The sequence below is a fragment of the Strix aluco genome, chromosome 5 (assembly GCF_031877795.1).
Source record: "Strix aluco isolate bStrAlu1 chromosome 5, bStrAlu1.hap1, whole genome shotgun sequence".
Lineage (NCBI taxonomy): Eukaryota > Metazoa > Chordata > Aves > Strigiformes > Strigidae > Strix > Strix aluco.
The window spans coordinates 30,503,881-30,526,035 of record NC_133935.1 but is presented as its reverse complement, the minus strand read 5'-3'; the positions used below and the strand labels follow the sequence as shown (position 1 = coordinate 30,526,035).

The 22,155-nt window shown below is 56.8% G+C and overlaps 2 protein-coding genes across 2 annotated transcripts; both read right to left on the bottom strand.

Annotated features, from left to right (window-relative positions):
- Positions 1-6,732: 6,732 nt before the first annotated feature.
- On the bottom strand, positions 6,733-9,216 carry PDXP (pyridoxal phosphatase). The gene is made up of 2 exons (XM_074826599.1): positions 8,590-9,216; positions 6,733-8,295 (listed from the first exon to the last, which is right to left on the bottom strand). Exons 1-2 carry the CDS (start codon positions 9,170-9,172, stop codon positions 7,970-7,972), a joined length of 909 nt encoding a protein of 302 aa, XP_074682700.1. The 5' UTR covers positions 9,173-9,216; the 3' UTR covers positions 6,733-7,969.
- Positions 9,217-9,792: 576 nt separating this feature from the next.
- Positions 9,793-20,213, bottom strand: SH3BP1 (SH3 domain binding protein 1). Its single transcript, XM_074825373.1, has 18 exons — positions 20,010-20,213; positions 18,125-18,167; positions 17,651-17,755; positions 16,709-16,785; positions 16,305-16,416; positions 16,131-16,207; positions 15,326-15,461; positions 14,633-14,701; positions 14,153-14,243; positions 13,718-13,860; positions 13,519-13,630; positions 13,342-13,423; positions 12,533-12,613; positions 12,310-12,426; positions 11,770-11,867; positions 11,454-11,583; positions 11,177-11,292; positions 9,793-10,605 (listed from the first exon to the last, which is right to left on the bottom strand). The coding sequence occupies exons 1-18, from the start codon at positions 20,069-20,071 to the stop codon at positions 10,250-10,252; spliced, it is 2,007 nt and encodes a 668-aa protein (XP_074681474.1). The 5' UTR covers positions 20,072-20,213; the 3' UTR covers positions 9,793-10,249.
- Between the last annotated feature and the right edge of the window lie 1,942 nt (positions 20,214-22,155).

The window sequence follows — 22,155 nt, the reverse complement described above, 5'->3', positions numbered from 1 at the left end:
TTCAAAATTTATTTTCAGCCTAGAGAACAAAAGTCCAGGAGATGGCAGAATGAGAGCCCTAGACAGATTACTTAATAGAGATGTCTAATTTACTTATTGCACCTGGCGCAGCATCCAGGTTCAAGAGACAAGGAGCACATAAGGATGATCCTTTGTGGATGCCTTACTCCTCTGCGTTGCAGAACATTGCCAGGGCAGGAGGAGGAAACATGGGTAGTGAACAGGATGACTCCATGTTGCTGAGCTTGGAGGTTTGCTGCCAGAAGAAGTCCCAGGATAACTCACAGTCTCCTTTTCCAGGGAGTTATATCTCTTCCTAAGTCACTACAGGGATTTGACAGATTTTCCTGATGCTGTTTTTCTCCCATTGCTGGAGACCCTGTTCTGGAAAGCTTATGTCACACCTACAAGTAGTAATGGCAGAGTTTTATATTGCATCAGCAAGCAGCACCAGGGGGGTCTGCCTCAGATCCTGACACGTAAAAGATATGCCAGACAAGACCACGTGCTACCTGCAATGACCAGCAACCTCCATCCTTGGATTGACCTGAGAAACAAGTGTGCTCCAGTAGGAAGGACTGTGCTGCTGCCACTGGGCCACCAGCAACTGACAAGTGACCTTTAGGATGAGGAAGACCACTTCTGTAGAGGGTTGTCTTGAGCATCTTTAACATCAGGCTGCCCGAACAGATAACTGAGAAGAAAGCAGCTCAAAAACCTGCACCAACAGGTAGATTTCCAGCAACCTTTACTCAATGGCATTCTGAGTTGCCTGTGGCCAAACAGGAGTCAAACACAGTGTGGGACTGCTCAATGACACAGGTCCTTTCACCCCTGAAATTGTTGAGGGAAGGCAACTAATGAGACTGTGGTGGATTAAAAGGCAGTGAGCACCAGGAAGCTCAGCCTAAAAACAGCCTATGCTCTCCACTGGAGGAGTGTGGCCCTCCTCATGAGACATGTCAGTCTCCAGGTTATCAAGACTGTGGCAGGCACGTGGTCCCCTAGTTGTACCCGGAGTGCTGAATGGGAACATACTGCCATTTTTCACACCTTCACCCCCAAACTTTGCAAGTGCACAAATAGGGGCTGGCACTGCTACACACCTCTCCTAGGCTCTGCTCAAAGTTAGCTGAATCAGCAGCCTCCACGCATTAGGCCGGAGAAGGACAACAAGTCAGGAACACCTTTATTTTTTGAGGAAAGGGCACCTTGTCAGGGCCACAGTCATTGTTGTCCTGTCAGGTGGGAAATCTCTAATCTACAGCCCATGAAGACTCAATTTCCTCTGGCATCCATGCTGCAGGGATAAACTACTTAACTTGCATACAGGCAGCTGTAGTACAACAGCAGAGAGCACCTGGAGGAAACAGATTACCTGAAACAGGTCAAGTAGGGAATATTCCCTGTCCTCGAATTTTAACCAGGTACCACTTTCTGTGCAGCTTCTGTGGGAGCAAGGCTAGAGGTTCAGCAAGGGCTAGTGAGCAGAAAGGCTGGCACAGGGCTTCAGGCAACCTGATGGACAACGGTGTCCATTTAAAGGACAGGTTTCTCTCACCCGTAACGAGTGAAGAGAACATCTCAGTGCTCAGCAATATCCTGTTTACAGAATGGAAACTGCTAGTTGCTGGAGCTGCACATCTAGCAGGCTAAATCACGGGGTAGAACAACCTGGATTGTCGCAGGCAGCTGCCCTGTGATCTGGGAATGTTTCTGGCATCATGTCTCTCTTGTCTCCGTACTGAAGGCTTACAGAGCTGACAGGGCTTTGCTGTGGTGGTATACTGAAGCTACAAAGATCAGTATAACTCTCTAAGTTGGTGGAGTTTTTAATGGCTATTAGTTGCTCCCAGCAGCTTCAGCTGTTCAGTATCAACTAGGGATTGTACTGAGTGCCAAAATACCTTGTCTGCCAGGAGCACTCCCAAAACATTATCAGCACACAACTCCCAGGCAGGCAGAGTCCAACAACGCAGCAGCAGCAGCAGCAGCTCCTGGATGTGCAAAGCCACGCAAGTCTCCCGGGCTGCCTGGCAAGTTTGCTGGGGGCAGAGTCCATGGAAGAAACGATGCAGCAATAAGGAAGGGAAAACCAGATAATGACACAGGTTTGGCAAAGGGGTACATGAAAGCCCATGTTATGGGCTGGAGGGGGCAATGCCTTGCGTAAGGAGTGAGGAGAGGGAAGCTGTGCTGCAGAGTAGGGACTTCTACCCACACCGCTGCTGGAGGAAGAGCAAACGCTGGCTGTCTCCCCAGGGCAGGCAGTAACAGGCTGCTGCTTCTCGCCTTCTCCTCCTCCCTGCTCTAGCTGCTGCAGGACAGGGTGGTGCTAGAGCTGCCTGCCTTGGCAAAGGGAGACTCTCACATCAGGTTAGGCAAGTACTGAGTGAGTTCCTAGCATCATGTTCCTTTCTTGGCTCTGGAGGCACTTTCCCATGCAAAAAAACCCTCCTCTGTCCTGCCAGTCCCAACACCTTCCAGCTCCTCACAGTTGTCTTACCATGTCACGTGGTTGAACACTAACAACCTCCCAGCCAGGGTGATCATTAGTTCCCCATATTAAAGGCATCTACTCACTAATTAATATCTTTGAGCCCATTTGTTGTCTTTCTGAAGTGTCAGTTCCTTGACCAACTCAATAAACTTCTATGATGAAATGGCTGACTTGGTAGACGAGAGGAGAGCAGTGGACATTGTCTCCCATAAGATCCCCATAGAGAAGCCAGTAGAAGTATGGGCTGGGTGAGGAAACAGTGGGGCGGACTGAAAACTGGCTGAAGATCTGGGCCCAGAGGGTGGTGATCAGTGGCATAAAGTCTAGCTGGAGGCCAGTAACTAGTGGTCAATACTGGATCTGATCCTGGTTAGCATCTTCATCAATGATCTGGATGATGAGGCAGAGTGTACCCTCCGCAAGGTTGCTGATGACACAAAACTGGGAGGAGTGACTGATACACCAGGGGGTCATGCTGCCATCTGAAGGGACCTGGACAGGCTGGAGAAATGGGCTGGCAGGAACCTCATGAAGTTCAGCAAGAAGTGCAAAGTCCTGCACTCGGGATAAGTCCAGGCACCAGTAAATGCTGGGGACAGCCCAGCTGAAAAGCAGCTTGGCAGAAAAGGACCTGGGGTCCTGTTGGACAGCAAGTTGAACATGAACCAGCAACATGCCCTTGAGCAAATGAGGATAACAGTATCCTGGGCTGCCTGAGGACGAGTGCTGCCAGCAGGTTGAGGGAGGTGATCCTTCCCCTCTACTCTGCACTGGTGAGTCCACACCTGGAGTGCTGTGTCCAGTTCTGGGCTTCCCAGTACAAGAGAGACAGGGACATATTGGAGAGAGTCCAGGGAAGGGTCACAAAGATGATTAAGGGACAGAATCATCTCTTCTATGAGGAGAGGCTGAGAGTGCTGGGACTGTTCAGCCTGGAGAAGGCTCAGGGGGGACCTTGTCAATGTCTATAAATACCTGAAGGAAGTTGCAAAGAAAATGGAGCCAGAATCTTCTCAGTGGTGACCAGCAATGGGACCAAATGCAATGTGCATGCACTGAAACCTCTGAACATCAGGAAACACTTTCTTACTGTGAGGGTGACTGAGCACTGGCCCAGCTGCCCAGAGACGTTGTAGAGTCTCCATCCTTGGAGACAGTCAAAAGCCATCTGGACATGATCCTGGGCTGCTGGCACAGGGAGTGCTGCTTGAGTAGAGGGGTGGGACCAGATGACCTCCAGAGGCCCTTTCCATCCTCAACCCTCTGTGATTCCATGAAATGGAAGAAAGCAGTATGCTTGAGAAGGTAGGCAGGAAGCACCTCTTAATATGCCGATCCCAGGAAAACAGGAGCACGAAGAAGAACATTTCAAACTAGGGGATAACAGGTTGCCAAAGTGTCAGTGCCCTAGAAGTCAGGCCGGTGAGAGCAGTCTAGCCAGAGGTCACAAAGCAGTAGAGGAAAGCAGCAGACAGGAGCACACACAGGCTGCTTCCAGGTTACCTGCCATCAAATCACAAATGCTGCACAAAAATGGGAGCAGTGTAGCTCGGTCCACTCCAGCTCAAGGAAGAGTTTCTTAGGGAAGCAGGCTCACCTACTCATATGACCTTTTTCCACATTGCCCCAAGCTCCCAAGAGCCTAGAGAGACTTCTCACAGCTCTCTGCCCTCTCCACCCATCCGTGCCTAATGATGGCTGGAGTCTTGGAGGCAAGATGAAGTTACCTCTGCCCCAGCCAGGGGAACACAGGGCATTCCTAGCCTCTCCCTGGGCCTTGCCCAGAGCAGGCAATTTTCTGCAGGTTGCTGCTTACATCATCCAGCTAGCCGTTGCCACAGTAACCGAATTTACAGATGAAGGATACAAGGATCCTGGGGTAACGGAATGACTGCCACCTGCCTGGGTGTTGTCTGTATTGCATGGCATGAAAGGACGATGTAGTTTCCTGAAGGTGAGAAAATAAATACCCTTCTCTACACTACACCAAGTTGGTCTTCCCCTCTGCTCCACCCTCCCATGCGCTGCTGCAGCTCCACTCTCCAACAGCCCTGTGTTCCCTGGCAACAGTCCTGCTTCCTTGAACACTCAACCCAAGAAGAAAAAACTGCTTTAGACAAGAAGAAATCAGCCTACCCAGGCTGGAGCCATCACTTTCTTCAGTGGCAAAAGCAGATGTGCTCTGCATCCCCACCAGACCCACCCCAGAGGGAACCAAGGCCTGACCCCCATGAGGATCACAGACCCCTGAGTGTCAGATGTCTGAAGGGCTTGGTCCCTCAGGGACCCTTCCAGTCTAGTTTTCTAATAAGATCTGCTCACACTTATCTTCATGACATGCAGGAGCGATAGTAGCAGAGGAAAGCTGCACAAAACCAAAGCCTGGCAGACCTGATGGATTCCTATAGTGCTGCTCCCATCCCCATTCAAAGCAAGAAGTGGCTAGAAGCAGCACTTATCCCTCTGTTTCCATTGCTGGGAAGAGGAAACATTTACAGGAAGAACCAAGGGAAGGCCGGGTAAAGCCTATTCCCCTTCTGCTCCAAGTCCACCTCTGCTTCATAGCAAATCCCTCAGGAAGAGGTACACCAGATCAAAAGAGATTACATGGTCATAAGAGATAGGGATGAGCCATCACCTCTGCTGAACTCTGTTTTCAGCAGCAGCCGCATGAAAATCTACTCTACAGGCTCACCATTTGGGATCCAAAGTACAAACTCCAGTGTCTATTTGGAGAGGGCCCAAACACAAGCTGTAGCACTCTGATTAGCTACTGTTTTCCCTTCTGTTTCCCAGTGTGCCAGCCTGGGAGACCAAAGCCTCCAACCTCGCGTTTGCTGGCTGGGAGAGCTGGAAAGGACAGAGCAAACGAGGCAGAGAGCACAAAAAGCATTCACCCTCAAAGCACCCTAGAAAAAAGGGGGCATCTCCTGGGGATGCTCTTGCTGTGCACCGTCTCCTCTGTACATGCACATGTAACCAACTCAGTCTATGCAATTTGCAGCCATACTGAGTGTTCCTAGCTGTGGCCTCAAGTCACAACAACAGCGCTCTGAGTTTCAGCCTGATACAAGAACAGAGAGCTCTGAAAAATAAATCAAGGTCTCAGTATCTCTAGTTAGGCAGCCGGAGTTAGCAGACACATTAGGTCTCAATCTTGCTCTGCTTGGTGATGCAAGTGTTGGTCAGGCATTCATTAAGGGAGTACCAGTCCTCTGGTTGTCTAATTAGAGACAGAACAAACAAAAGAGAGTCAGACACATACAAAGGGGACTGATTAAGATGACAGGCAGTCTTCAGAATGCTCTTTGGATCTTCTTTTATTTCAGACGGCTGTTTCCAGGACGCGGGGCAGCGGAAGAACACTCAGCACTTGAAATTATCCTAGGGCCAGTAAGTTGCATCTAGTTCTGCCACATGAGCTGACACAGCACTAACTTACACTGAGATCTGTTATTGGGCTGAACAGTCAATCTCTCAAGCGGGAAATGCGATGCTTGATTACCATCAACAGCTGTTAAAGGGGTCTGACAAAGGGAATGGTTGGCTCCCATATGAGGAAGGGAGGCAAAGTACATTCAAGTGATTCTGAACTCTTCTTACCTTGTTTTCTCCCTCCTGGCTGGGACCACAGCCAAACCCATGGACAGCCAAGCTACGGTCCGGTGAAGGTCACCTCCAGGGGTACCATGACACCCACCACACCTTCACTCAAAGCTTAGTGTAGTCGAGATGGGTCAACAAAACCTTACCTGGGCAGTTCTCAGCCCTCTGCAAGCTACATGCAGGTGACAGAGGTGGCACCTCACCCCTACCCTAGCACAGCTGGACACTGCTGAGCAGGGCCACACAGATCGCTGGGGCCCACCTGACTAGCAGCAGGTAGACTTCAGGCACAGCACAAGAAGTTACCGTTGCCCAGCAAGGGATCACCCATGCTGTGAAATGCAAAAGCAGCTGGCAAAGATCGCTCACGGCTCCAATTCGCTTGGCTGGACCCTGCACCCTATGCCATAGCCCCATCAGTCACCTCCACCCTTGACTACAGCTCTGAGACCCCAGTAAGAGACAGCAGCAAACAGCAGCTCAAAGACACTGTCCACCCTTCTCTTGTCTATCCAGCAGCACCCCCTTGAGTGAGGAAAGGTCTTGCCATGTCCTCATCTTTGAGGGCTCAAAGATACCAAGGGCACTTTCATCTTGATGGGACCAGAAGGGAAAAAAGGAGGCCATTTCCAGCCTACGCTCACACTTTATTATATACAGAGACACGGTGAGTGCAAGAACATCAACATGGGACATGGACAGTAAGGGAGGCCCAAAGGCACTGCCTCCTGTCCCCTTGGTGCAACCAGTCAGCATAGTTTATACAAATAATACAATATTTGAACAATAAATAAGTTTGATAAATAAGATCAAGAAATTAAAAAAATGTAGAAAGACAAAGCAGCAAGGAATGATTTTGAGGGCTGTGACACATTCACAGCAGTGACAATACCACCACCATCTCACCTGCACACCAGCAGCTGGAGCACAGACCCCCCCCATCAGCCCTTTTCTCTCACTGTACTATGGCAAAATCCAACTGAGGAGGGGGAACCAGGGAGAGTAATACAGTTCACTGCTGCTGTGCTGTTGTGGTCTAGGAGCCCTCTCTCCTTCACAAGCCCCTTTGGAAAAGGTGCTTGAAAACAAGGTACAACCTCAGACGTGCTGTGTGCAGTCACAGCTTGTCTGTTTGGCACAAAAAAAACCCCTCAAACCAGTCTCTTCCCTTTCTGTAGTCCTTCAGATGGACACAGTCCACAGATGGACACTCATTATTAACCGAGTTGGGGCAGTGGGTGGTGAGGGAAACATCTCTAAGGAACAGGGGAGAGAACAGATGAGGCAATACTCCCTTTCACTCGTGGGAGGCAGAGATATTCTCATTCATTGCTCCAGAGGTCCGGCACACTCCTTCCACATGCCCTGGCACTGACAGAGACTGCGCAGGTGACAACACCAGCCAGTCCCCTGGCAAGGAGGGGGTTACAAGGACTGCAGGGATGCAGCTCAGAAGTCAAGAGTTACACGAGTGAAGGGACAGCAGTAAAAGGCCGCCACTGGTTATCTAAGAAAAAAAGAGTAAAACAGCCAGTCCCTAACCCCTGCAGGGGGAGGGGCCACACAGACACTGATTTGATGCCCCCTCCATCAGCCTCAAAGCCTCCAGCTCCCTCCCAGAGATGCTGGCAGCTGGCATATGAGGGAGAGAAGGACTCTGTCCATCATGGATAGCTCTCAGCAGAAAGGAGACAATTGAACCCAGTCCCCTCCTGCCAACCACCCCCCATTTTGCCCCCAGAGAAGGGTGTTGGAATGTGAAGAAACCAGGAATTGAGGGAATAGGGCAGTGAGAGAGACATAGGAACAGATGGAGATTTGGGATGGGGAACCTGACCCCTCTGCCCTCACATGTACAGACTGCTACTCATCCAGCCCTGGTATCAAGTCTGCAATGCTGTCCACATAGTAATTGGGCACCAGATCCTTGGCAGCAGCGCTGTCGCTGGCCATGTAGGCCTGCGCCTCTTCCAGGCGGGAGACACCCGTCAGGGTGAGGATGGTGGAGAGGCCGCAGTTCTTGCCAAAGAGGATATCTGTCTCCAGACGGTCTCCCACCATGAGGGTGCGGGACGGGTCGACGCCGAAACGCTCCACGATGCAATCAAACATGTACGTGTTCGGTTTCCCCACCACCAGCGCCTTGCGGCCTGAAGCGGTTTCCACGGCGGCTGTGAGGCTGCCAGTCCCTGGAGGGGGAGAAGGAGGAGAAAAAGAAGTAGCTGCGGGGCTAATCGGCTGTGGGCAGCTCAGCACCCCGGGTGCTGCCAGAGGACGGTGAGCAGGAGGGGCGCTGGCCACACGGCTTCAGGAGCCGGCAGGGACGCGAGGGCAGCCCTGCCCGTCCCGATGCTCAGGGAACCGCCTCGCCCGGGCCCAGGACGGCGATCCCCCACCGAGGCCAACCCCGCCACCAGCACCCCCGCCGGCCTCGGCCCCCCGCTCCCCACCGGGGGCAGCAAGGGAGGGCAGCGCGCGCTCACCGGGGGTGCGCTGGCCGTCGCTGAGCGGGTGCCAGGGGTCGGGGTCGGTGGCCACGAGGAGGCATTGCGGGTCGCGCAGGTAGCCGCAGGCCTGCGCCAGCTTGGCGAAGGTGAACTGGTCGTCGTAGCCCACCAGGACGGCCCGCACCGGCTCGGCGGCGCCGGGCGCCGGCTCGCCCTCGCCCGCCAGGCGCAGGCCGGCGTCGCGCACCTCGCCGCGCAGCCCCTCGCCGCCCAGCACGAAGACGCGGCCGCTCCCGCTGCCGTTGCCCCCGGCGCCGAGGAGGCGCTGGCGGAGGAAGAGCGCGGAGCAGAGAGCGGAGCTGAAGACGTGCTCGGCGCGGACGCCGCGGAAGCCGAGGCGGCTGAAGCGCCGCTCCAGCTCGGCCACGGAGCGGCGGCTGTTGTTGCTGACGAAGAGGGCGGCCTTGCCGCTGCGCCGCAGCCGCTCCAGCAGCTCGGGGGCGCCGGGGACGGCGCGCTCGCCCGCCCACAGGACGCCGTCGCAATCGAAGAGCAACCCCTGCGCCGGACCCAGCACCTCCCGCAGCCCCGCGCCGCTCAGCCGCCGGCAGCTCGCCATGCCGCCACCGCAGCCCGCCGGCCAGCCGGCCGCCGCGTCCCCCCGCGCCGCGCCGCGCCGCGTCCCGCCCCGCCCCGCCAATCACCGCCCCCCGCTCGCCGCCACCACCAATGGGAGGCGCGCAGCGCGCCGAGCGGCAGCCGCACCGCCCTGTCGCCTAGGAGGGGAAGGGGCGGGGCCGAGCGGCGGCAGGCCGGCTCCCGAAGTGACAGCCGCACCGCCCTGTTGGCTGCTGAGGGAGGTGGCGAGGGGCCGGGACAGAGCCCGAGCGCGCTTGCCGATTGGCTGAAGCCACCCTCCCCAGACACCGCCCCCCTCGGGTGAAGTCGCGGCGGCAGGGCGCTCCCTGCTGGCGGGCGGGGCCCGCGGGCAGGGGGCCGCCATTAGCTCTTGGGCCTGTGTCTCCGCGGGCCGGTGGAGCCGGCTGCCCTCCCGTCCTGCGGCTGAGCTGTGCCTCTCGCGTGGCGCCCCCGCGGAGCTCCCCTTCCCTCCTCCCGGCTGTAGCCTGCGGGGCGGGCGGCCTCCAGCACCTCGGGCTGCCGAGTGTGCCCTGCTCACGCCTGCCTGCAACTGTGACACCAGCTCTTTAAATAACTTGGTTGCAAAAAAAATATATATATTTATATGTATCTGCCTGTGTGTTCCTGGGGCAACACATTAAAAGGCAAAATGGGGCAGAAGGGGCTGGGGTTGTAGCTGTGCACCTGCAAATGGCCCCGCTGCGCCCACCTGCCCACACCAGCCTGGGAGCTGCCCCGCCTCGCCCCCTCCTTCCCTCCGGGTGCAGGAGGACCCCACGGGGACCTGAGTGGGTGGCTCGCTGCCATCGCTCGGGGGATCCTGGGCAGGGAGCTGGGTCCGTGGTGGTGTGGGGAGGAAGGCTCTGTGGACGCTGGAGAGCAAGGGGAGGCAGGCGGGGGTCCCAGTGAGGCTGGGCCAAGGGAGCAGGATGGAGGAGCTGGAGGGGTGTGCTGTCCCTTAGGCCACGCTCGCGTTTCCACAGCACCTGCTGGGTCCTAGAGGGGCACCAAACCCCATCTCCCTGGCCCTGCGTTGCCCCTGTGTCCCACACTCTGCTCAGTTCTCCGTGGGCTGTCCTGCTGGCGGTGATGTGCCCAGGGGGCACCTTCCTCCCACAGGCAGTGGCTGCCCCTCATCTGCAGCTCCCGAGGCACAGTCCGTGGTAGCTGGGGCTTCAGCATCACCAGCGGGAGTCCTGGGGGACAGCGGGGCATCTCGGCTGTGGCGGTGTGCCGGCTGCGGGGGGAGCGGTGGCGGGACAGAGGGGGCTCGGCTGGGCACCCCAGCCATCCGTCGCGGGCGGGCTTTGGGGCTGGCTGTGTGCTCGGGGGCTGCTGGAGAGGGAGCCATGCTCCGAGGCTGGGCCACAGGTGGCGGCGGCATCATGGGTCGGGCTGGAGCAGGACGCTTGCCTGGGAAGAAAGCTGGGGTGAGCTGAGGTCCCCTCTGCCATGTTCTCTCCCTGGAGCAGAGGGGTGCCGGCCGTGGATCAGGAAGGGGGCTGCCCCTTGACTAGCTCCCATACTGGAGACCCCGCACACCAGCTTTTCACAGAATCACAGAATCATTCAGGTTGGAAAAGACCCTTGGGATCATCAGGTCCAACCATCAGCCCTACTCTGCAAAGTTCTCCCCTACACCATATCCCCCAACATCACATCCAATGTTTTGAGGGATTTTCCCACCCTCTTCCCCTCACAAGGGGCCGTGAACTTTGACACCTCTTTACGGGGGGTGTTCAATCCGACACTGGAGGACTTGCCATGTCCATCCCACAGTTCCACCTCAGCTGGGGCTGGAGCACACAATGAGGGGCTGGATCCCACCCATGCTTCCCCAGCCAGAGGCCCTTCCTCTGCCTCTGGTGGCAGGGATGTCCCTAGCACCCTTTTGTGCAGGGAACGGTGGGATGAAGGCAAACTAGAGGAGGTGGCACTGGGGGGTGTCATTTCCCAAGCACTGTGCTGTCTGGGGCACCCTAACCTTTGCGGGCGGTGGCATCAGTCATTGTTGGAGCCGGTGACCCCGCAGCTTCAGGAGATGGTCTGGTCACCACTGGAGGTGCTGGCTGGGACCTGGCCTCAGGGTCCCTCGAGGTGCTGTGCACAGAATGGGGCAAGTCATGCTTTCTCTGGGCATGGCCGTCCTGGCCACGAGGCAGCTCGCATCCACCTGCGAGGGTATGGCCCCTGGCGTGGGGTGAGGGGAGGACATGGGGAGAACTGGCTCAGCCAGAGCTCTCAGCTCCCCCTGGACTTACACCTCTCCATCTGGGAGAGTGGAGTTGCCAAACGGAGGGGGCTCGGGCGTCAGCTCTTCCACCAGAGAGGCCTCGTCAAGTCCGCTGTTTGCAGGTGGTGTGAACATGCCCGAAACGTTGAAATCTACCTCTGGGTGGAGAGAAAGGAGGAGACCCCATTAGGAAGCACTTGTCACCCAGCTTCCCCTGATGACCCCACAGCAGGGAACCAGAGCAGCCCCCCCACTTCCCTCCTGCTGGGGATGGAGAAATGTCCCATTCCTTGCTCCTCCCTTCACCCTGGGCTGCGGCTCCCCAAACGAGGCCCTGGCCCTACCTCCAGGGAAGAGGCTGTCCGCGTTCTGGATGAGGGCTTCTACCACGCCTACTACCTGGATGGAGGAGACCGAGGCCAAGTCTAGTTGCATGGGGTCTCTGGAGAGACAGGGGTGGGGGACCATCAGAAAAGGGATTTCAGGGCATTAACCCTTTTGGTGTTCATTCCTGAGGGGGCAGAGCCTGAAGGGGAGATAGTCTAGCTGAGGGGAGTGGTAGGGCAGGAGGCGGGCCTTGTTCCCTGTCCTGGAAACCCTGGTTTGGTGTTGGAGGCCAACAGTGTTGGAGGCCATCCATGTCACAAGTACTCCGGGTCTCAGCCTCTGCTACTTTGCAGGTGGCTAAGAGGACATGTGCTTGGCAAGGGGACATGCCATGTGAGGACTGCAGGGACAAGGGACAGGACTTGAGGACGGAAGAGGTGCAGGTTCTTTAGACCAGCCTGAAGGCTGCTGGCTCAGCCTTTACTATGGCGTTTGCACTCAGGGCACCCCAGCTGGGGCTGGGGAGCTGCCTCCCACCCCTCCAAGCTGGGCCTTACCCTGTGCTCTGCTGTGACCACAGCAGGTTGGGACCCAGCACGATGGCGATGTTGCTGGGGGTCATTTTATTTACCTCCTGGTGTTCGGCAAGCTTGGCTAAAAACTTGATCAGATACCTGGGAGGTAAAAGGAGGGCGAAGGGGCGTAAGTACGGATTTGGGGAGGGAACGGCTGCCCCCTGTGATTGCGTGGGGCCAAAGAAGACTTGTCCCTGCAAAACACCTCAGATTGTTGTAGCTCTCCTGGGGCAGGTGGCTGCAGGTGTCTCGCAGGCTCTGTACGCGGCTGTCAACGTCCTTTAAGCTGCAAGAGAGAAGAAGGAGGAGCGGAGAGCTCAGCCCGCTTCCTATGGCAGAGAGGGACACAGTGTGCAAGGGAGGAAGGCCAGTGTCGGCCACCCCGTGCGGGCCATAGCCCTGGGCATGGAGATGACCTGCTGCTGCCTTTGCTGCCTTTACTGGGCAGCTAGGGCAGGCATCCACAGAAGACAAAATTGCTCCCCAAAGGCTCAGAGGGATTTAATATGATATGAATATAGCTTGTGGGTAGGCCTGGGGATGAGCACTGCCTTGCCACGAACAGCCACCCTATTTCATTGTAACTATGGGGCTCGTTGGCACTGAGCTGACCCCTTCAGAAAGATGCTCTCCCCCTTTCCCCAGGCTTTTTGCTTTGCCTCCTCCACTACCCCTTCCATCCCAAAAGCAAGATACCAAACTGGGCTGGTGGGCTGGTGAGATGGGGCTCATGCCATTCAGGCCAAGTGGGTCTTCACAAACTAAGCTCTTCTTGCAATCAAAAAGGCTGCAGCCTTCCCCCTTGCCCTGCTGTGTTTTTTATTGCTATTCTCCAAGATTTTGGGCCATCTGAATGTCTGTCAAGCATGGGACAGACCAGGTGCTGTGTTTGTATCTCCCTACATGGCAAACGAGGCCGAGCAGCCCAGCTCCAAGTGCTGGGAGGGATGGAGGGGGGTGATTGGGGGCTTTTTGAGACTTGCCAGGCTTTTCTGCCCCAACGCCTGGACCCACCTGGCCACTTTGACCCATTCGTTGTAGAGCTCGAAGGTCATCAAAGGCTGGGGCAGCTCCCGCAGGTAGGATTTCAGTGCACCTGGGAGGGGAGGGGGAGCGGAGGGGGTGATGGCAGCTAGGGGACAGCAGGGACTGCCCAATTGTGTCCGCCCGTCCTGCCTTGCCGGCACCCACCGGCCACAGCGTGGGGGTCCGAGTAAAACTCCTCCAGGGCGTTGGAGCCACTGGCCAAGCTGCTCTTCAGCTTCCTCAGCACTGAGGCGCCTGCTGCCAGCCGGAAGAGTCCCTGGGGATGGAGAAAAGAGGGAAGGGATGCAAGGGGCTCCACTGTTGGGGGGGGGAGGGTGGTGGGGGAATCAGGAGTGCTTTCTACCTCCTCCCTCATGCCGGCAGTCAGCAACATCATGACACAGGCTTCGATGGGCAGTGCAATCTCCCGGCCCAAGCTCTTGAGGTGTGTCTCTAGGGGCACACCGTAGTACCCCACCACCGGAATGTCTGCAGTGAAGGAGGGCTCTGGAAGAGGGAGGTAAATGTTGGGAGGGACAGCAGCCACCAGGGACATCTAGCACATAGCCACAGCGACACCTTACTCCAAGCCAAGCCTGGCTGGGTGGAGGCAGAGGCAGTGCAGGCAGCATCCCCAGCCTGCCTCAGGCTGCAGTCCCCGACTGACCAGCTTGATGTGGGAGGCAATGGCAGGCGCAGGGAGGGAAAAAACCCATCTTTCCCAGCCTCACCAGCCACACTTGCATCCCCCAGGCTTGGCCATGGCTCTCGCCAGGCTGCATGGAGAGCTGGCAGGTACCTGTCTGGCTGTGGCTTTCCTTCAGCTCTGCCAGAGCAGAGTCCAGCGATCCTAGGGACTGCCGGTGGTACTGGGCTTGGATTTCCAGCAACTGCCGGACAGGAGACAGACAAACAGCTCTCAGTTTGGCACCGGCCCCTCTCAGAGAGACCCCTGTTCCCAGGACATTGCACCCACATGGAGACAGGGCGAAGGGGGAGCTGCAAGGGTAATCCCCTGGGGTCCATGGGACCGTGGCTATAGTGAGGGGTAATGGGCAAACTGGAGAGGGGGGTCATTGGGACAAGCCACTCTGCAGTTGGTGACAGTGGTGGCATTAACTCACAGTGCACGGAGCAAGGCCAGCTTTGGGCATTTGCTAGTGATTGGGGCTGTCCTCTGCCCTGGCCAGAGGGCTTGGTGTGCATGGGGACAAGGCTGGGCTCACACATACCCCAGGAGATGTTCACACACAGAGGAGGAATGTGAGAGAGGACTTACTCTGATGAAGTAGCTGGCATAGCTGTCCTCTTTGGTGGAGAAGTGGTAGAGGTCAGCCATGTACTCATCCTGGGAAGGGAGACACAGGGAAGAGCAACATTCCACCTTCTCCATGGCACCCAAGGAGGACTTCATGAAGCCCCCTGTCGGGGCCATGGTTTCCCAGACAGGGTCCCTGGGGTGCAGTGGGGAGGCAGGCTGGGACCGTGTGGGGATCCCTCCTCGCCCCCATCACTTGCATTCAGGTAGTGGCAGCAACCTGCCCTACGATCAGGGTCCTGGCAGAACTGGCTCAGGGACAAGAGGTCCCTGCACCTCCAACTGTGGTGAGTCCACGGGCTCTGCCAGACAAGGCAGAGGGCTTTTCAGAGAAACAGGGCAGAGGTGGAGAAAGCTGATGTGAAAGTCACCTGCCACCCAGCACAGACTCCAGCTTGGCTGGCTCCCAGTCCGAGGGGACCCCACAAGGTCCCTGCTCTAGCCCCTGGAGCCTCTTCTCTGCAGCAGCTTGTGCTTCAAATCCTTTACTCTTCTTCCCTGGGCTTGGGCCATCTCCCTGTTTCTGTTCCTTGAGGGACCAGTTTGCTGCCTGGCTGCATCTGTCTCAGCATGAGGTCACCTTGGATAGAGCCACTGAAGGGGACCAAGTCTCTAGCCCTGGAGCTGCCCAGTGGGGTAGAGTGGCACTCTCACCTTGCACTGCTCCACCTTCCTCTTCACTTCCTCCTCCTCTTCTTTCAAGATCTCCAGTTTGTTGGCAGCAGAAGATGCTCCCGGGCCAGTGCCAGCACCAGTGCTGTAACTAGAACTCTTGGCAGCTTGGTTCAGCCTTTGTGGTGGGAAAGAAGAGACTCAGTGTCAGGGACATGGGGTGGGACAGGTGTGCAGAAGGGGTATGGGGATCACGAGGGCGACAGCAAGTCCCAGTACTGCCCTGTGATGGTTTTCCTAGGCCAGCACCTCTCACTTCCCTCACCCAGAAGATGCTGCCACACCAATGGGCGCGACCTGGTCAAGTCAGAGGGCACTCAGCAAGAATGACTGAAACACCCAGGGTCTGCAGGACCCTTCCCAAGCCCCGTTCCTGAGATCTCCTCTCCTCTTCTCCCTCCAGCCAAAGGGAGGACAGTGTGGAAACGAGCCATCAGTGACCCATGGCTGCCCCACTCTCCCAGAGAAACATGGCACAGCACAGGCTACCCTGCAAGAGTCGGAGCGGGGCAATCTCAGTGGCACTGAGTGGCACCGGGGCACTTTGCTGCTTTTGACAATGGTGCTGCCCTTCTCTCCTGTGCCATGGAGCCAGCAGCTCAGCCCAGAGTGAGATGCATCTGCAGAGAGGGGCTGGCTGGACACACCAAAAGAGCTGTTGCCTCTTGGACTTTGCCCCCAGCCATTGGAAATTCACTCCCCAGGGCAGTCATCTTCCTCTCTCCCCTGACCTGGCTGCGGGCTGTGCCCCATATGCCCTGGGTCCTTGGCCACAGTGTGCCCATACCGGCTCTTGATTGTGTTCCAGTCAGAAATCAACTTCTGGAGGGTCTTCTTGCGCTTCAGGATGATGGGAAGCTCCTCCTGGGTGAGAGAGGGACCAGAGTGAGTGCAGGAGGCTTGGGGAAGGGGAAGGGAAGGTGGGACAGGAGAGCAGAGCGGGGAGGGTGGCCAGGACTACCTCGCTGAGCCTGTTGAGTGGCTGCAGGACATCATGCTCCAGGGCAATCTCGAACTCGGCCAGGATTTTGGCCAGTGAGCTCTGTATGCAGCAGCCCATCTCCAGGGCTTTCCTGCGTGGGGACAGAGATGAAATGAGTGTAGGCTGAAGCCATGCCACTCTCTGACCCAACACCCCCGCTATACCCATACCCACGTGGGATCCTGAGCTAGCCCCTGCCCCCTCTGCAATTGGAGGTGAAGGTGCTGACTGTCCCTTCTTCCACTCCAATGCCAGTGTTTGCTCTGAGGACAAGGTTTGACAGTTCAGCTTGGCTGTGGGAGCCCCTGACCCAAGACAGTGGCTCTGACAGGGTATGGCATCTTTTGGAGTTGCCCCCGGCACTTTGTCCCATCGGCACTTACCCAAGGCTGGACTCTGTGTCAAGTTCCTTGAAGCTCTCAGCCATCGTCATGGACAGAACCATCAAGGGCAGCTTCTTCTGCACAGAGCCAAGGATTCAGGAAAGGGATGGTGAGCTGGCATGTGACAGCTCCCTCCTTGTGAAGCATGCCACCATGGAATAGAAGCAAGTGGCCAATCCCTGTGCTGGGTCCCCACATCTTCCCCTGGCTCACCCAGCCCCGTTGGCCCTGGAGCCTGAGGAAGGGCCCCTTAGATCCCTTCAGCCAAAGCTAGGATCCGGTTAGCTAAATAAGGCACAGAGGCTTCATAGTTGGTTAGAAAACTTCCAGCCTTCTCCCAAATAGTGAAGGACTGTGACACTGGTGGAGGCCCTTACCAAGCCCAGTCCTGCCATGGCTTCAAATGTATAGATCAGTTTAATCACTGAGAGTAATTAAGCCAAGATGGGGCTTGTCAGGTTGCCCAGAAGAGTGAACCCCACAAAATCATGGTGGGGCGAAGGAAAGCACTGGGGGATCCAGTGCTTGCTTCCTAGACAAGGGCTGGTGAGCACTTGCTGGGAAGAGGGTGGCAAGTTCAAACCGAGGAGGAGGAAGTGGTGGCACCACTGTGCCCAGCTGCACTGTGGTGCTCGTCACTGCAGGGCACTATGGGTGCCAGGGGTTTGGGAAGGGACATGAACAACAGGGCTTTGGAGGGTTATTCAACGCAAACACACCGTCTCTTTCAGGAGTGTTTCAAGTTAGTGATGGTTGAGAATGTTGCCCTGCTCTGCTCTCCCTAGGCACATGCCAGTGGCCACTGTTGGAGATGGGACTTGGGCTGGGCGCAGCTTTGGGCCACGCTTCAGCAAAGCCTGCAAAGCAGGGGCCTGGCATCCCCTTTGCTGGCAGGGGCAGAGCTGGGGTGAGCACGGGCTGCAGTGGGAGGACTCTACTCACTACTCGCTTGTCCATCTCAGAGCCACATTGCCCCTGCAGGCAGGCTTGGAGCCTCTTGGACACACTGTGAGCTGCTCGCTTGGCCGGCTCAATCCTCTGCTCGATCTGGGGACAGAAAGGTGGGACTGAGAAAGCCCTTTTGCCAACCGTGGACACCCTGAGGTCATCTCCCCACCACCCAGCTCTGGGTGTAGGTGGCCTGCCCAGCATCCCACTGCAGTCCAGAACATCCCCAGTCCAGGGAAAAGGAAGCACAGCTCCTGGTCAGGATTCATCCCTCAGTGAGCAACTGGAGACGCCCTCTCCTGTGGCAGGAGCCTGACATTCCCTTAACGCTGTGGTCCCGGAGTCATGGGCAGATCCCAGCCCCGTGACTTGGATGTGCTGGCAGGGCAAATCGCAGGCAGGAACAGGGCAGGTTCCCACACCCAGGCACAAGCAGGCACACGCCTGCCAGCCCAGCCTGCGCCTCACCTGCAGCAGATCTTCCGGCAGGAGCTCGGTTGCTTCTTGGGCTCTGTGGAGGAAGGAGAAGGAGCCATCAGCAGATGGGGGTGACCTCCACCCAGCCTCCTCAGAAGGCAGGTCCTTATGCATCCCACCTGCCTCTCTTTGGGGTCTGGGAAGCAGGAGATGCTGGCTGTGGCGTGGACCACTGCACACAAGGCTATAGGCAGAATGAGCCCAGGGGGATGAGAACAGCAGGAGCAGGGCAATGCAGCCAGCCTTGCTGGCTGGTGGCCCCCCCGTCAGACGGGGTTTCCAGTTCAGAGCACCACAGTCAAAATGTCCAGAGGTGACCTGTTTTTTGGAGACGCGATGCCTAGCAGGGCCATGGCAGGGGTGAGATATTTGCTGGTGAAACCTTCTACCCCTGAGCACTTGCCTCTCCCCTGAAGGTGAATCCAGGGCAGTGCTGTTGGAGCCTGGCACATGTCTTTGCAAACCAGCGTAGCCACCGGCTGTGGGGCCGCTGGTGCTGGAGTGTGGGTATCTTTGTGGTCAAGCTGGAGACTGAGACCAACACCACCCCCTCCAGAAATGCCTACATGAAACCAACTTTCTGCTCAGTTTTGCAGGAGGTATTAGGAGCGAATCTGGTGAAGGAAACTTCTGGTTTGCAGCAAATTCTGCTCAAAACTAAATTCAAAACCTGGGAGCTGCCATCACCACCAAATGTCCCTGATGCTTCCCACAGAGGAAACCTTGCTTCATGGCACACTGCCATTGCTACACCCTGGGAACCCCTTTGCTTGCTGCTGCTGCTTTTTCCCCATTTCATGTTTCTCTCTTTTCACCGCCTGCCAGAGCCAATGTGGGACGAGGCGTGGAGCTACAGGAAACGGGGGCGGCTTGGTTGAAGGCAAGAAAAATCACGTGAGATTGCAGCCCATGGAGGAGAGGCTCTGCAGTGAGTGAGGATCTTGCTCTTGGACTACACAAACTGCTTGAGACTGGCACTAAATGAAAGGAAGACGTATCTAACAGGGGGATGAGACATCTTGAGGGAGAAGGGATGGGAAAGGGGATCATGGTCCCCTCCAGGGAATGCAAGAACAGCAAGAGGCCACCAGGATGTAGGAGCTGCTTCCCTGTGGCTGCTCTGCTGGGCTGGCTGAAGGACCTCAGTGGTCCAGGAGACATGATTGGTGCCGCTCAGCTTCCTAGCGCTGGGGAACCTGCGGAGGTGGCTGTAAGAAAGAGGGAGTGAGGGGCCTAGGAAGGGAGGGCCCAGCCCTGTAATTTCAGTTCTGGGTTTTACAAGGGGAGAGCTTTGGAAAGCCAAAGACAAAAATAAGGAAGCGGTGGAGGTAGTATGGGGCCAGAAGGATTTGTGTGAAGCTGCAAGTCCTCTACGGGTGCACTGAGGATGTCTGGTCCTCTCCTCAAAGGGCATCCCAGGATACCCACGCTGGTGGGCCAGCTAGAGTTATGCAGGGTATCTGGCTCCTGTGGGGCACCCTGGGCAGGTGCCCAGCTCCTAACACCCTCCTGGTCACCACACAGCCAAGGGCATGTGGCTGGAAGGTTCTGGCCCATTGCCCTCACATCCTGGGAAAGCCAAGCTTGGGAGAGGCCTGTTTCCAGGCGGGCACAGCACCTGTGGGCCCTGGAAGAGGTAGCTGGGCTTGGGGATCACGTCCCTGCTGAGCAGCCTTCCTGCTGCTCTGTGGGCGCTGGGGAGTTGGGGAGCCACAACCTCTCGTCTTAGCCTGAAGATGCTATAAACCCAGCATTGTTGCCCCCTTTTCCCAGGCCACCAGCCCTGGGACATCAGTCCAGCCACAGCACAAGCCCTCCAGGACCCGCATCCCGCTTCCTCCCAGCCCTCCAGCACAGGTAGTGGAGAAGTCCTTACCGGCTGGTGATGTTGGGATGGGACAGCTGCTGCCGCATCCAATTAAACTGCCTCTTCATCATCTTGAGAACTGGGAGGTGACCACAAGAGCTGCTCCACTTGGCTGTACCTGCTCAGCACCCCTTGGTGACACTTGGCATCGGATGCTGGCAGCCCCTTGGCTCCCCAGAGCCACTCTGCCCCTTGCTTTTCCCTGAGGACCTCTCCCTCCTTACTCTTCTCCTTCCTCCTTCCCTTGTTCCCCCTTTTTCTGTTTCCCCAGCTGGTCCCCTCCCCTGTCCCTCCCTGGGGATGCCCTGCCTGCTTTCTCTTCCTCTCCCTTGGACTCCCTTCTCTTGCTCCCTCTCTTTTTCTGAGCTTCCTTCCTCCTCTGTCCGCCTCTCCGCTGCAGATCAGGTAAGAGCAGCTCAGGGTTCCTGCTCCGCTCTGTGTTCCTGTCACCACCCCACAAGTATAAATAACTTCAGCCCAGCCTTAAAGGGGAAATATTACAGCAAACACGTAACAAGGCATGACAAGTACACGCTGCTGCCGAGCCTGAGTGAAGGGCCCACGCTCTGTTTCTTGCTCTGCCTCAGCCGGGGTGGTTTTTCTTCCCCCTTGCCTTGCCCACCATCAGCTGCTCTGTGGGGCAGCCCATGGCCATGCCAGCTGGCTGTGCGGTACATGCAGGGTGCCTGACGTACACCCTGCCCTACCCAGTCACCCTAACTCTGCCAACACCCCTTGGGCACCTCTCCACGTTCGTGGGTGCAGCTCCATCCTCTTTCCCCTCCAACATATCCCCCTCGTCGTGACAAAAGCAGGAGGACAAAGAGCAAAGCCACCCCTGCAACCCCTTCTGCGCCCCACACCCTGCTTTCCCTCCCTGACGTTGCCGAGGCTCTCTGGAGCTACTGCAAAGCTGCAGCCAAGGTCTGTTGCCCTGTGCCCTGGGGAGGCCCCCCTCCTCCCCACTCTGCCACCACTGGCAGAGGGCCTCCGAAGCGGGGTGGCTGGGCCAAGCACAGAGCAGCAGCGCCCGTGCACAGTTGCACGGGGACCACAAACTCCCGGTTCCCAGGCTCGGGTGCTGCCTGCTCTCTGCAGTTCTGCACCAGGGCTCAGCTTTTTTTTTTTTTTATGTGTCTGAAAACATCCCCTTCACACTGCCACCACCACCACCACTGTTGCTCCTGGCTTTATGAGATATCAACCTTGCCTTTTTTCTGGCTACCTGCAGCTGGGACTTTCCTCCTTCTGCACTAAGAAAGAGCAGAGGTCGCTGTCGACTGGGTTACGTGGTTGGCAAAGGAACAAGCACCCGAGCCCAGACAGGAAGCGGTCGACTTGTGGGCTGATGAGACAAGCAGCAAAGGAAAAAGAGGCGGAAGGGGCACTCCACCTGTGCCATGAAGCCTGGGGAGCAATAATTTGGGGGCTGCTGAGCTCTGCAACTTGGTGGGGGGTGAGTCTCCTGTGAGTGCATAGCAGAGCAGTGCTGGCAGCTGTTTTCAAGCAGGGACAAGGTGGAGACCACCCATCTCCCTGCCCAAAACACCGGGTTGCAGATCCTCACTGGCTGCATCAGGTGGTGGCCAAGTCATGGTCTCTTTCCTTCCATGAAAGACCTGCTCCCAGTCCCAGGTTGCTGCTTGCCAGAGCAGAACCCCCCTCTTTGCACCCCTGCGATAAAACCGCACCACAGAGCCACTTCTGAGAGGCAGCCACGGGGAAGAGGAGGAAGTGCAGCTACAGGCGGCGGTGAAGCTGCAAACAGCCGTGTGAGGCCTGTGAGCAAGCTCAAGTCCTGCTCCCTATGGGCTATGGTGCACTGACCTCTGCCCACCGCCTCTTCCTAAGGAGGGAGGGAAGCAGGCAGCACCCAGCTGGCAGCCTGGAAGTGACTCTGCTCTCAAACAGGAATTGAGAGCAGATGGGGGACTTCCACCATCCCCTCTCCCTGCTCACGAGTGGGGAAATCACTGTGGCAAGGCCCTGGGTGACTGGGGGATGAGTTACAGGGTTGCAGGGGCAGGATTTGAGCTGGAAACAACCCCCTGCAGGGTGGAAACAGCTCCTTGGGGGTCAGGGAAGGTGAGGGGAAAATGCATTCACAGAATCACAGAATCATCTAGGTTGGAAAGGACCTTGAAGATCATCTAGT